Raw genomic sequence first — 14278 nt, 5'->3', positions numbered from 1 at the left:
CGATCGACGACGAGAAAGAGAGAGGCGGTCGACGATCGACGACGAGAAAGAGAGAGGCGCGCCGTCGACGAGGTTAGTGAGAAAGAGAGAGAGGCGTGCAGTCGTGTAAAAAAATTAAGAGAGGGAAGAAAGAGTTATTTTAATTTTGGCTAGGTTTTTGGTTTTGTCTAAGAGACCTCATGAGGTCTCTAACTTTTTAAGTATTCAATTAAATTAAATTATTATTTTTAATTTAACAAGTATAGACCTCATGAGGTCTCTACTTGTTAAATTAAAAATAATAATTTAATTTAATTGAATAGTTAAAAAATTAGAGACCTCATGAGGTCTCCAATTTTATGAGAATTAGATTAAAAATTTAAAATATTTAAATAAGTTAGGTAAAAAAAAAAATTATTCATTAAATTGACCTCACGAGGTCTCTCCTACATTAAAAAAAAAATTAAAAGATATTAATTTAAATAGCGACCTCATGAGGTCTCTTATTATTGACCTATTTTTGAGGTCTCCATTTTTAGGTCTCTTTTTGGTCTTTTTTTAGTAGTGCTATATCTAAACTTAGTTCTTTATTTTTTACGTGTTTGATTAGGTGATAGCCAGTGACCATAAGTATCGAATTTGCTTGTCTTAGTATGGTGTATGACATCACAATGTTTTATTTTTGCCTAATGTCAAAAGGAGGAAGTAGTGTGCATATGAGTTATGTGTTTACTTACATATTTGATGCAAGAATATAAAATTTGCAATAGTCTTAAAGGGGGAATTTGTTAAAGTTTCGTTGTTTTGAAGTATGACAAAGTTAAGTAATTATAACAGTAACATGGAAAAGTTAAGGAGTTGTGGAAATAACATGACAAATTTAAGAAGTTGTAGCAGTAATACAATCAAAAAGGGGAAATTCGTTAAAGTCTCGTTGTTTTGAAGTATGACAAAGTTAAGAAATTGTAGCAGTAACATGACAAAGTTAAGGAGTTATGATAGTAACATGTCAAAGTTGAGGAGTTATACAATAACACCACGTTCCAGCTAATCCAAGTCGCTTTCGGAAATAAAAGATTACATAAACTAAGTTGAAGAAGAAGTTCGAGTACAAGTTGGGTTAAAAAGGTTTTCTTTCTAGCGGCAAAGACAAATAGGAGTCCAAGTTGAGTTCTACAAGGCTATGAGGCGGCAAAATACAAGGTGTTTATCTAAACCAAGTCTAAGAAGGAATTAGCTATCAATAGAGTTTTCTTATTCACTTAAGAAAAATTGTTTTTGTATCTAATTAAGGAAAAACACGTAAGAAATTTTCCTTTCAACGCAAGTTGCTATTCTAGTTCAAGTCGAATTTGGTTTAAAGAAGTTAAGTTCGAGTTGAACTAGTAGTTGAAGATGTGGTAAAGTCAAGTTCGAGTTGGACAAGACTTTGAGAGGTTTATTCAATAAATAGGGCAATAACTTCTTCAATGAAGCTTGCGCACTTACATAGAGAGAAGATCAAAACACGATGAAGATTTTGCGAGAGTTTTGAGATTTACTAGGGAGTGTTGCCAGTTTGTGAAGAAAAAATTGTAAGATTGTAATTAAGAGTTTTGATTATAATCAAGTGTGTTTGTAGGTTTTTATCTAACAAGTTTGAGAAACTTGACATACGATAGGGGACCTAAACATGGTGTTTTTTGTCTAGGGTATCTAGGAATTAGAGTTAAAAATTTCTTAGCTAGGAATTAGAGTCCATAATTCCTTAGGTTACACATACTTGTAATCTTTTGTTGAGGCTCAAAGTTTAATAAAGTAGAGTTAAATCCTACAAGGTGTAGGTCGTGGTTTTTACCTTTTATGAGTTGAGGTTTTCCTGAATAAAATATTGTGTTATTATTTTATTTAATTTACAAAATGTAACTGTTGTAATCTGCAAAGGAACATATAGAATAAACTAGTTCCTTAAGCAAATTGGGGGTCAAATTTCAATGTACTATGTTTATATATAGTTGGTTAGGAGGTTAATTATTTATGTATTGTTTGATTTTCCAATTTGGAAACTCACATAATTTATACATGTACAATGACACCTTTGTATTATTTTATGTGGGATAAAATGTGAAGTTTAATAAATAAATGAACAACTAATCCTTGCATGACTAATATCTAAATAAAATAATATATACAAAATAATTCATAACTAATTTTGACATTCCTAGTATCTATATAACTCTAATCAGTAACCCAACGACCCCTAAAGGATAACTAGCTTGACTCGTTTGGGAATTATTTCTTGCAGCTGTTGTCGAGCCAGACCTCTTGCTTTTTGATCATCGCATTTCAAAGGATCAATAATGAATGTTTCCAGCGCTACACTATTTTCAATAAGGTAAGTTGTAAGGATCAGGTCAGCAATACCACCAAGGTAATCGCTATATTTGACTTCTTTGAGATGTTGATGAGGATACTTTTTCCTTTCAATTTCATCTTTACATATCGTCGTTTTATACCATTCAAGCTGAAAAGGAAAACAAAAGTAACTAACTTGTATGAAGCCAAGGGTAACATTTCTAACATACTTCCAATTGAGTTTAATTTACATATACCAATAGGTGAAAATAATTTCCCATTCCATACATGCATACATGTAAATGTTCATAAAAATGAGATTTATAATATATATTTATCTATATTACTTTAAAAGCATGAATTTTTGCATAAATATTGATTGGAGTTTTGGTCCTGACTTTACAATAAATAAAATTGCCATTTACTATTTTTTAAAAATTATTATTTATTAATTTTAGTATAAATAAAATAAAATTTGACATCATAAAAGGGGAAATAAGTTCAAGCATTTTTTGTTTGAAGGTTAAATAGTCAAAATATAGTTAAGATAAGTTAATATGCAACATGAATAAACGGATAAAAATATGAGAATCAATACAATTGACATAGGTTATCATAAATATATATTGTAAGTAAAGGAAAGAGCATTTATGATTATCATGAAAAAATAAGATATATAATATAATAGTGTCACAGAACAAATAAATTCATATATACCTGGATATCCAACTTTTGCAAATATGGAGATGCTTCTATTAGTGGAGTAACACCAAGTAGGGAAACATCTATCATGTCTTTGATTTTCAAGGCAAGCACTTTGAGATTATTGAACATTGGGAAAGAATAATCATAAGGGATAAGATCCTGGAACAATCAAACAAACTAAGAATTAGAAGAGTAAAGTATATCTCTTTGATTATATTTTATATATCATGAAGTGCTTAATTACCGTTCTCAAAATACTAAATGCAAGTGAAAGCGTCACCAGTTGAGTGAAATGGGTTGTAAGCTTAGGAATAAGTTCATGTACCAAACCATCAACCATATAAAAATCAGCACTAACAATTGACTTAACATTCTGGAGATGCAAGTTTGGTTTCCGTCCTATGTATTTAAAAGAGACAAGATTGACATTGTGAATCTTGAATATATCTAAATTATTGCAATAACTTATCTCCAAATCCTTCAACTTGAGGCATGATGGTCCAACAATTTCCAGATGAGTTAACAGGCCGGAACAAAAAATAGATAGTTTCTCAAGAAGGGGACAACGGGAGATAAAAAAGTTAACCACCCGATTGTCAACATGGACTCTATTTAAAGCCAGAACTTTGAGACCAAAGAATGGGGACAAACTACTTGAGATGAGCTTAAACGGAAAGATATATCGCTTATTCTCGTATATACTAAGTGACAAGTCTAGTCGAAGGCTTTCAACCTTCTTTTTTGATGATACAAACATGAGCCATCTATCGATTTCACACTTAAAACGCCTATGAAAAGGAAAAGAGAGATTGAATTCTTCTAAAACATCACTCTTGTGTAAGCGCACAACATTATTAAACAAATTGATATGCCTCAACCCTTCTTTTTTGCATAACCTTGGATTAAAAGATGTCTCCCATGTAATAAACTTTGAAACGTCAAAGTTGAGACGTGTCGCATGCATCCAGAGGTATTGCCATTGAGTTGAAAGGGAACTTGTTTGAACTGCTTCTCTAATTGTTAATTGAGACAGAATTGATACAATAACTTCATCCGGCAATTGGCTAAGCCTATCTTCCGTTGATACAATAACTTCATCTGGCAGCCTATCTTCCGTTGATGCCACATTAGTATTGCAACTATTGTTTTGTTGTCTTCTACTACAATGCATTCGAATTATAATCAACAAAACAGACAAAATAAAAAAGCAAACCATCAAAACTATATCCATTCCGACAACACACGTAGCTCTAGTCGTTTCTGTTACTAATATTCCAATCGCTGCTTATGTCAATGGATTTGGTTTTTTTTCTTCTTAAATTTAGGTTTAGGTTTCTCTTCGTTTTTTGGTTTAGTGAGTTGTCTAGGTTAAGGTTTGTGTCATAAGTAAAAGCTTATGAATCCTAATTATACGAGGACACTTCTAACTATATGGACACGTTCTTTTTTGTCCTAAAATTAAATCTTTTTTGTGTGTGTGGAAATTCTAATAATATATGAGGAGTATTTAACAACTAAATATGGTCAAACATTAAATTTAATTTATTCCTTTTAAATTATGGCTACTTTACCTCTATAAAAGGTCATATTATCAATTCTCTAATGTAATTTTTTTTTTATCAGGAAAGAGTTATAATATATATATATATATATTATAACTCTTTCCTGATAAAAAAAAATTACATTAGAGAATATATATATATATATATATATATATACTCGTGATCTTTCAAGGTTTGTTTTGCTAGCTTCCGCATTTACACCTACTTATTTCAGTCCTAACACCTATTTCCTTTTTAGTCTGTTTAAAATAAAATTACCCCTTTCCTTTTTTGGCAACACTTTAACTTTAATTTTCCACGTGACACGTTTAAGACCACAAGATTAAAGGACATTTTGTTACATATGCCATAACTTTAATTTAGAACCACAAGATTAAAAAAATCTTCTTTCTTTTCTTAAGCTCCGTTCAAAGTCAAACTAGACCATCCTTTTTGAAACAGAGGGAGCAATATTTGGCCCGTGCGCGCACAAACTATCACCGTCTAGTATATATATATAATTTTTCAAATTGTAAATAATTTTGTTATGTTTCTAATTATTGACAAAACCAATTAACCAAATCGAAAAAATTCAAATCAAAAAGAGAAAAACCAAACCAAACCAAATTTATTTTGGTTTGGATTGGGTTATACTTCTCCAAAACCAAAAATTGAAAAATCAAATTGAATAGTATAAAATCGAACCGAAAAATCGAATGTACACCCCTATCCAAAGTTCATATTTTTTTTTAAGTTTGTTGAATTCTTTATTTAAAACTTTCTATGTATTATATATTGTTCTGGAGTTTTGATTATATACACGTGATTTTATTTTATTTTATTTTTGACAAATAAGAAATTAAACATATGGTGAGATGCTATTAACTAATTTAAAAAATCTAGAAGATGATACATATAAGGAAGGATGTTAAACAATGCACTCAGTGTATTATATGAAAAATTGGCATTACACTACATATTTGGTAAAATCAATTTAAGTAAAGCATAATTAATGATAACTTTTTAACAAATAAATATAAATCAGGCCAATCAAATTGCGCATATAAAACAAACGAAAGGAATAATAGATAATATGATAATTTATATACTATATCAGCCTTTAAGTTATCTCATTTATTACGAAATAAATAAATATTTGATAAAAAATAATACATATCGATATAAAATGATAAATTATCTCTTATATTTTAATTATTACTAAACATAAATAAAGATAAAATTAATTTTAGGACTCTAATATATTTAAAAATCAAACAAGTTATACGGGAAAATATCTATGAACATAGTCATTGTCACGTCCCTTTTTTTTCTCAATATTTTTTATTTTATTTTGTTCGAAAGAAAAAGAATTTTTCCAATTAAAGTGACATTTCGAAAAGGGAGAATTATTATTGAGAGTCGCCACTTGGAATTGAGTTTTGGTGTTCCAAGTCACCTTATTTAAATCCCTAATCAAAAGGAATTTTGACTCCATTTTTTATTGGTTTGCGAACTAGAAATTCAGGTAAGGAATTCTGTTGACCGAGGGGGGTGTTAGACACCCCTCGGGTCCCGTGAATCTAGCACGGTCACTTTATTAACTTTGGTATGACTTGACATAATTTTAGATATTATATTATTTAACTTAATAATAAAAATGTTTTTTTACTTTATTCTCTCTTATTTTAAAATTATTTGAAACTGTCTTATTTTTTAAAAATTTTTAAAATTAAATTATCTCATTTTTTCTGTGTGTCCATAAATTTGAAACTTGAAAATTTATATTTTTTTATATATATTTTTTTCGTGTGTTTGTATTTTTAATTATAAATAGAATATATAAATATATTTAATTGTTAGGAATTATAATTTATGCAGGAATAAGAGTGTTATAATTTTTATAATTTTAGAATTATATTTTTAGTTAAATTAAAAATATGATATAAAATATTAGTTTTAGCAAAAATTTTAACTAGATTAGGATTATTTTTAGAAAGATATATATTTTTTCTATTTTTCATTTCTCCTTCTTTTCTTTTCTTTTCGTTTTTTTTCTTTCTTTCTTTTAATTGTTTTTTTTTTCTTAATTGTTTTTTTTTTCACGTATTGATTTTATAAATATTATGTTTTATATTTTTTCATTTTTCATTTTTCTTCTAATTGTTTTATTTTATTTTATTTTTTTGAAACGGTTTTTTTACTCCTATTTTTTGTATGTTCTTCTATCTTTTTTTTCTTTTATTTATTTTTTTAACTTTCTGTTTTATTAATTTTATATTTTTATTTTACATTCTACTTGTTCTTCTTATCTTCTTTTTTTTACGTTTTCCTATTTATTTTTTCACTCTGATTCGTTCTCTTTATTTTTTATTTTTATTTTTTTACATCTAATTTTTGGTTATCTTTTTTTTTTGTTTTTTTTTCTTTTGTTTTTTATTATTATTATTATTATTATTATTATTATTATTATTATTATTATTATTATTATTATTTTCTTTTCTTTTATGCTTTTTTTATTAATCTTTCCAATAATTTGTATATTTTTTTATCATAATTCTGTAAATAATATTATATATCCTTCTAATCATATTTCATAATAATACGAATTAGTGCTGATCATCTTACATTTATTCCAGAGGAAAACCATATTATTTATTGAAATAATATATAAAAAAATGAAAGATGTTTTGTATAGCTTTTTTAAATTGCTAATCACTTAAGCTTTAATTATTTCCTAATCCTATAAATTTACAAATATTTTTTTTAAAAAAAAAATAATTCTTAAGTGAAAACTAGGCTCCAAAAAACATCAGCTATGAAATATCACAAAATAAATTTTTGATATAAATTGCATCTAAAAAAATAACAAACACTAATAATTAGATTATGCAGGCGCAACTTCAACGGAAATTTGTTTCTTTTGCGGCTTCACGTTGGTCACTTTGAAGGTATACATTCGTAACATCTTATGTAGATTGGATGAGGGTGAATTGAAGTTAGATAATTGTTTGTATTATGGATGAAATCGCTAGGGTTTGTACTATTATAGTTAGTGGAAATTGATAAGTGAATTATGTTATTTATAATAATATAATAATGTAAGCGTGATTTTGATCATTGGACAATAACGATTGGATAGGTGTAATGTTTAATGATTTAGGTTTAGTGGTAGGTTGGCATCAACTAATTTTGTGTGTGCAGATTTTATACATGTTTATCTCAATAATTTAATCGATAAATTGAGATTTTCAGTTTAGGGATTTTAAAACAAGATTTTGGTATTTGGAGGAAATGGTGACTTAACATTAGATTTCAAATTTAAATATATGAGGGTTGACATGATAATTGACAGAAGAATTTAGCAACTTAATTTTTGATTTGTGTAAGTTTTTATGGTCTAAACGAGATGAAGGTTTATTGTAATTATGTATGTGAATAGATTGTTTTGAGTTGAAAGTTCAACAAATGAGAAAGGCTCAAGTCCCGGAGTAAATTCTTGTTGAATTCAGGCAAGTGGAAATCTAAACCCTTGCTAAGTGTATGAAATGTGTGTATTTCCTTGTGGTATATGTTTGGGTGAAACTTGGTGATGGGTTGATTTGTCCATATTGATTAATTCTAATGATTAAAAGGGGGTGATAAAAAAATAATGTGATTATTTGTTTCTATGTGATGTGTTGAGAATGGTACGAGTACTGGTGTTATAATGGGAAAGTTTATTACTATAGATAGTGGATTGTATTCCGAGAATGCCAAAGCATATGGACATTAACTGATATATTATTGATTTGATTTATTATGTGTGATTTGTGTTCTTTACTGAACCCGTATAATTGTGACAATTGAAGTGATTACATGTCATAGCGATATTTGATTTCTTGAGATGTTGCATCATCTCCTTTAATTAATATCATATTGTGCACATGCATTGACATGAGATTGGGTATGAGTAACGGTCTAATACGTGTAGATCGTCCGTGTTGAGATCGAGTTATGATTATTTTGACACGTGGAGATCGTCCGTGCGATAGAAAGGTTATGATTATGATTTGGGCACGTGGAGATCGTCCGTGCGGAATTTGTTTGATTTATGATAGTGCGTTAAGATCGTCCGCACTCACACGTGGAGATCGTCCGTGTCGGTATATGGACCTCGCGAGTCTCCTATGGGTCATGAACTCTCGATGTATTTCCGAAGAGTATCATGTATATACGTTTGAGACAGAAATTTGTATTCTGAGGCATATCACTTCATGGTGTCATATTGCATTGCATCCCATGACATTCTTCATTCTTGATGATTCTGTGTTTTATTGGTGGTTGGGAAGTACTTGATATTTGATTACCTCTATTTGACGAACTTGATCTTGTGTATTGTTGATATTGTGAGTGCCTTTTTGTGAAAGTTGTGATTGTTGAATATTGAGTTTGTAGTTGAGGATGTGCAAATATGTTAAAATGATTTTGATGAGCTGGGTGCTATGAAAACTGTGAACAATTAGGTTGGGCTGAATTTTCATGTAGGTTGTAGTTGTGGAGGTTCGGTTGGTGTGTAAGGAGTACTCATATTTTTTTTCCTTAGCTTGATTTTAGACGTTTACTTGCTGGGTACCGTGTGGTTTGGTACTCACCCCTTGCTACTACAATTTTTTTGTAGGTTACTAGCCCGCACTTTGTGATATTTTCTCTTCTCCTTATCTGAGTCTTCTTGTGGAGATTGTGAGGTAGTTGCTTGTTAGCTCAGCAGACCTTCTTTTGTGATATTTTCTCTTCTCTTTGTCTGAGTCTTCTTGTGGAGATTGTGAGGTAGTTGCTTGTTAGCTCAGCAGACCTTCTTACTCCTATTTATGATCTTGTTCTATTCGAGAAGCAATGTCATTTGAGACTTAGTTTTTTTTTCTTGAATCAAGTGTAATACTTTAGAGGCTTGTACACGAGACAATCAGATTTTTGGGTGTTTTGAATTGATTGTGAAATTTCCTTATTTTATTGTAACTGTTGAGTTTTAGGCTGACTTGTCTTTGATGGGATAAGACGAGTCCCATCACGTCCATTTTTAGGTTGTGACAGCTTCTATTTCCTAATGTATCAATTTATATATAAGAAAAAAATTAATTTAATTTCTAACGTCCCATTCTGAATTTCATGAAAATTGATGGGTAACGATAAAAAAATATGTTTCTTTTTCAAAATTATCATTAAGAAATAACCTAAACAAAATACTACAATATGCATCAGCACTAGATCGATTGGGAATATAATTTATACTAAATCATATATTGTTTTTATCCAAATTTAAAAAATCAAATATACCTCTTTTGAAGAAGTCGGTTATCAGAAATGAAAAACACTCAAGATTCAATGATGCGAATGTTAAAACATCCACTTTTACTATCTATGGAGTTGAACCTCTAACATAAAGGGTCTCGCATCTGCCAATGTTATTTAACAGTTTGCATATATAAATGCAGTAACTTTATGAGGTACTCAGATATAAACGTTTTCTTGCATGGCAAAAGACAATTATAGTGACTTTATTGGGAGATATCTATCTCAAAATACAATGACACAAGGGCTGGTGTTGCACAACTCATTCTTTCTTGAATTGATTCAACGATATGGAAATGACCAGAATAAAAGCAGTATTTTAAAAAATTACAATTATTTTGAAAAATGACATTAAATTACTCGTTGGAAATAACATGTAACCGTAAATCTCTATTTATTATTTTTCCTTAAAAACTCTACAAATAATATATGTTTCCTTTTTTTGTGAAAAAATATTTTTAAATTTTAACCATCTTTTCACATCCTCCTATTTTAGATATGTGCATTAATATTTCATTCATTACTTTTTATTTCTTAGGTACTTTTGATTATATTGTTACGGCTACTAATCACTTCAAGAAAATGGCAGCACCATTTGCCATAAAAATGTCAATTGTCCCCCCGATATATTATACTTAAGCATGTGTGATGCACTCATTGATGTAAAAGTATAATTATTTGAAATTGGGAAAAGGGTCTGGTAAAAGTATATTAGTGTTATTGTTCGTATGTCATTTCATAATACTTTCTTGAACTCTTTTTTCCTCTATAATTTCACATCAAAATAGAGTTTAATTGAAAATAGTACTTACAACTTTTACACTCCCTTCATTTCAAAAATAATGTCCCTATTTCTTTTTTAGTCTGTTTTAAAAAAATGATTCCTTTCTTTTTTTTGGCAACACTTTAACTTTAACTTTCCACCTGATACGTTTAAGACCACAAGATTAAAGAAAATTTAGTTACAGAGGGAGTAATATTTGGCCCGTGCGCGCACAGACTTATCACCGTCTAGTATATATATATATATATATATATATAATTTTGTTATGTTTCTAATTATAGACAAAACCAATTAACCAAATCGAAAAAATCCAAATCAAAAAGAGAAATACCAAACCAAATCAAATTTATTTTGGTTTGGATTGGATTACACTTCTCCAAGACCAAAAATCAAAAAACCAAATCGAATAGTATAAAATCAAACAGAAAAACCGAATGCACATCCCTATCAAGAGTTGATATTTTTTGTAAGTTTGTTGAATTCTTTATTTAAAACTTTCTATATTGTTCTAGAGTTTTGATTATATGCATGTGATTTTATTTTATTTTATTTTTGACAAATAAGAAATTAAACATATGGTGAGATGCTATTTACTAATTTAAAAAAACTAGAAGATAATACATATAAGGAAGGATGTTAAACAATGCACTCATTGTATTATATGAAAAATTGGCATTACACTACATGTTTGGTAAAATCAATTTAAGTAAAGCATAATTAATGATAATTTTTTAACAAATAAATATAAATCATGCCAATCAAATTGCGCATATAAAACAAACGAAAGGAATAATAAATAATATGACAATTTATATACTATATCAGCCTTAATATCATAAGTTATCTCATTTATTACGAATGGATAAATACTTAATAAAAATAATACAAATCGATATAAAATGATAAATTATTTCTTATATTTTAATTACTACTAAACATAATTAAATATAAAATTAATTTTAGGACTCTAACATATTGAAAAATCAAACAAGTTATACGGGAAAAAAATCTATGAACATAGTCATTTCAAAATATAAAATACTATGAAAAGTAATAAAGCAAATGTAGGCTTAGGATATTATTGCACCAAATATGTGTGTGAACCATGCATGGGCGGAGACAACAGTGTGTCAGGGGGTTCACCCGAACCCCCTTCGACATAAAATTTTACTATTTAAATAACATTAAAATTATTTAAATATATACACAATAGATATTAAACTCTCTTTGATTAGTTCGTATATTTATCTTCTCAGATTCCGAATCCCTTTATAAAAAAATTTAGCTCCGCCATTGGTGTCATGTATGGTATTATGAAAATTATGTTATATAATATTTATAATATTAATTTAATGTGCTTAAATAAATATGTTAATGATTAGTATTATTACTTTTAAAATATACATTACTAAATACACTATAGATTTAACTACTTTAAATTTAATATATTATTATATTTTAAAATAATCGCGCAACGCGCGGGTGCGTATACTAGTATATTAATAGTTATTAAGACATTGTATAGATATGCCTGTTTACTTTAAGTTAGGTCACATTCCAACCCTGGAAATAATTCGAAATATTGTTTGTTAGCCTATTGTACGTATTTCCTAGGATGTCTGCTTCCACTTGTACTTGGGCATACATTGGATAAACTATAAACACTACAAAAGAAACCTCAATTATCAATAAAAAAATTCTTTGGTAAATTGATCAAATTGGTTGACAAATTGAATTACCAATCAAATGTCAACTTATATTAATTCGTTGCTAAAAAGCTCGTTGGTACATATTACTAACTGATTTTAATTTGTTTGTAAGCTTACCAACAAAAAATCAGTTGGTAAACACTTAAAGATGTTACAAAATCTTGAAATATGATCCTGAAATTTCCGTTGGTGAATTTACCATCTAATTTTTGGTTAGCATATCGTTAGTACCTTTAGTAACTAATCGAAAAGGAGTTAGTAAATTTTTTTCTTCGTTTTTTGATTCATATATAAGTAACAAAATTTGAATTTAGTAACAAAAAAATTAGTAACAAAAAATTTGTGTTGGTAATTTGCCAATAAATTTTAAATACTTTTTTTTAAATTTTTTTTTGGTTTTCCATCCGGTGTTCGGTACCCACATTGAAGTCCGACTAAATCTGGATTCACACCGAAAAGTCCCACAATGAGTGGTAAAGCACTCCTTAACAAAGATGATTATGTACACAACGTAAATCGAACCTGAGACCTCTTATTTAAGGGTGTAGGAGTACTTACCACTACACCACAACCCTTGTTTATAATAAATTTTAAATACGTTAGTATGATTATTTATATTTTTATTAAATTTACTAATTGATTGTTAGTTTATTGGTAATATATCATTCAAGTTCAATGTTAGGTTAGTAATTGGATTGACAATATGTTCAAAATATTATTAGCTGAATGATTATTCAATAGTAAAATATTTATTTATTTGTTGTATTTAAAAATCTAAGAACACGAATATAAATCCAAAAATATTAATCAATTTTACCAATCATACTTGAATGAAACAATGCAAAATTAATGATAACAAGTTAAATTAATCTCAATATCAAACATAGCGTTATGTCCAAAAATTTAATTGAGCATGTTTACCAAAAATATTGACCAAATCTAAAGTTTGACCAAAACTTAAAAGTTAAAACGTCTAACAATACAAATTGAAATGGAAGTCTCAAAACCTGAAACAACCATCTTGTTAGATATAAAAATGATTTTTCGAAGCTAATCGAGCTGACAAAATTTTCATCAGAGCACGTTTACAAAAAATACTAAGCAAAACCAAATTTTCCCAAAAGTTAAAAGTTAAATCGTCTAACGATACAAATAAAATATAAAAACCTCAAAATCCAAACCAGTCATCCTATAAAGCGAAAAATGACCTACCATAGCTAGCCATGCTGATGAAATTCAAATTTGAGCATGTTTCTAAAAAAAAATTGACCTAATTAAAATTTTAGCCAAAAGTTAAAATTTAAAATGGTTAACGACACAAACTGAAAATAAAAGTCTCAAATTCCGAACCAACCATCCTATGAGATAAAAACTGAACTTATATGGCTAACAGCGGTGACAAAATTTTAATTCGAGCATGATTACCAAAATATTAATTAAAGTGAAATTCTGGCCAAAACTTAAAGCTAAAATGCCTAACGACATAAACTAAAAATGGAATCCTCAAAAATCCTCTATCTTATTACATCAAAAATGACTTTTCACATCTAACAGCACTGACGAAATTCTTATCTGGACACGTTATCAAATATATTGACCAAAGTTAAATTTTTGCCAAAATTTATACACCTAACGACACACTGTAAAAATGAGAGCCTCAAAACACAAACCAACGATCCTACTAGAAAAAAATGACCTTTGGAGTTAATTACACTAACGAAGTTCTCATGTGAGCACGTTCACAAAAATATTGACGAAAATCAAATTCTGGCCTAAACATAAAATTTTAGGCCTCTAACCACCCAAGAAAAGTGTTTTCTAAACTATGCAAAAGGGTAGCCTTTGATAAAAGGCCACACTTTTTTACTTTAGGCCACCCTTTTTCGGGGGAGGCCGAA

The 14278-nt window shown here is 28.6% G+C and overlaps 1 protein-coding gene across 1 annotated transcript; it reads right to left on the bottom strand.

Annotated features, from left to right (window-relative positions):
- Positions 1–2218: 2218 nt before the first annotated feature.
- On the bottom strand, positions 2219–4189 carry LOC107006362 (F-box protein At4g09920-like). The gene is made up of 3 exons (XM_015204935.1): positions 3263–4189; positions 3031–3177; positions 2219–2482 (listed from the first exon to the last, which is right to left on the bottom strand). Exons 1-3 carry the CDS (start codon positions 4187–4189, stop codon positions 2219–2221), a joined length of 1338 nt encoding a protein of 445 aa, XP_015060421.1.
- Between the last annotated feature and the right edge of the window lie 10089 nt (positions 4190–14278).

Source organism: Solanum pennellii, chromosome 12 (assembly GCF_001406875.1).
Source record: "Solanum pennellii chromosome 12, SPENNV200".
Lineage (NCBI taxonomy): Eukaryota > Viridiplantae > Streptophyta > Magnoliopsida > Solanales > Solanaceae > Solanum > Solanum pennellii.
The sequence above is the reverse complement of the archived record's forward strand: the minus strand, read 5'-3'. Positions and strand labels throughout refer to the sequence as shown.

Bases quoted from the DNA above. Each gene is read 5' to 3' on its own strand.
- LOC107006362 (XM_015204935.1), bottom strand. From the start codon at position 4,189: ATGCATTGTAGTAGAAGACAACAAAACAATAGTTGCAATACTAATGTG. The intron at 3,178-3,262 runs GTAATTAAGCAC...TGATTGTTCCAG, and splicing joins CATTTAGTATTTTGAGAACG to GATCTTATCCCTTATGATTA. The intron at 2,483-3,030 runs GTATATATGAAT...TTTCCTTTTCAG, and splicing joins TGCAAAAGTTGGATATCCAG to CTTGAATGGTATAAAACGAC.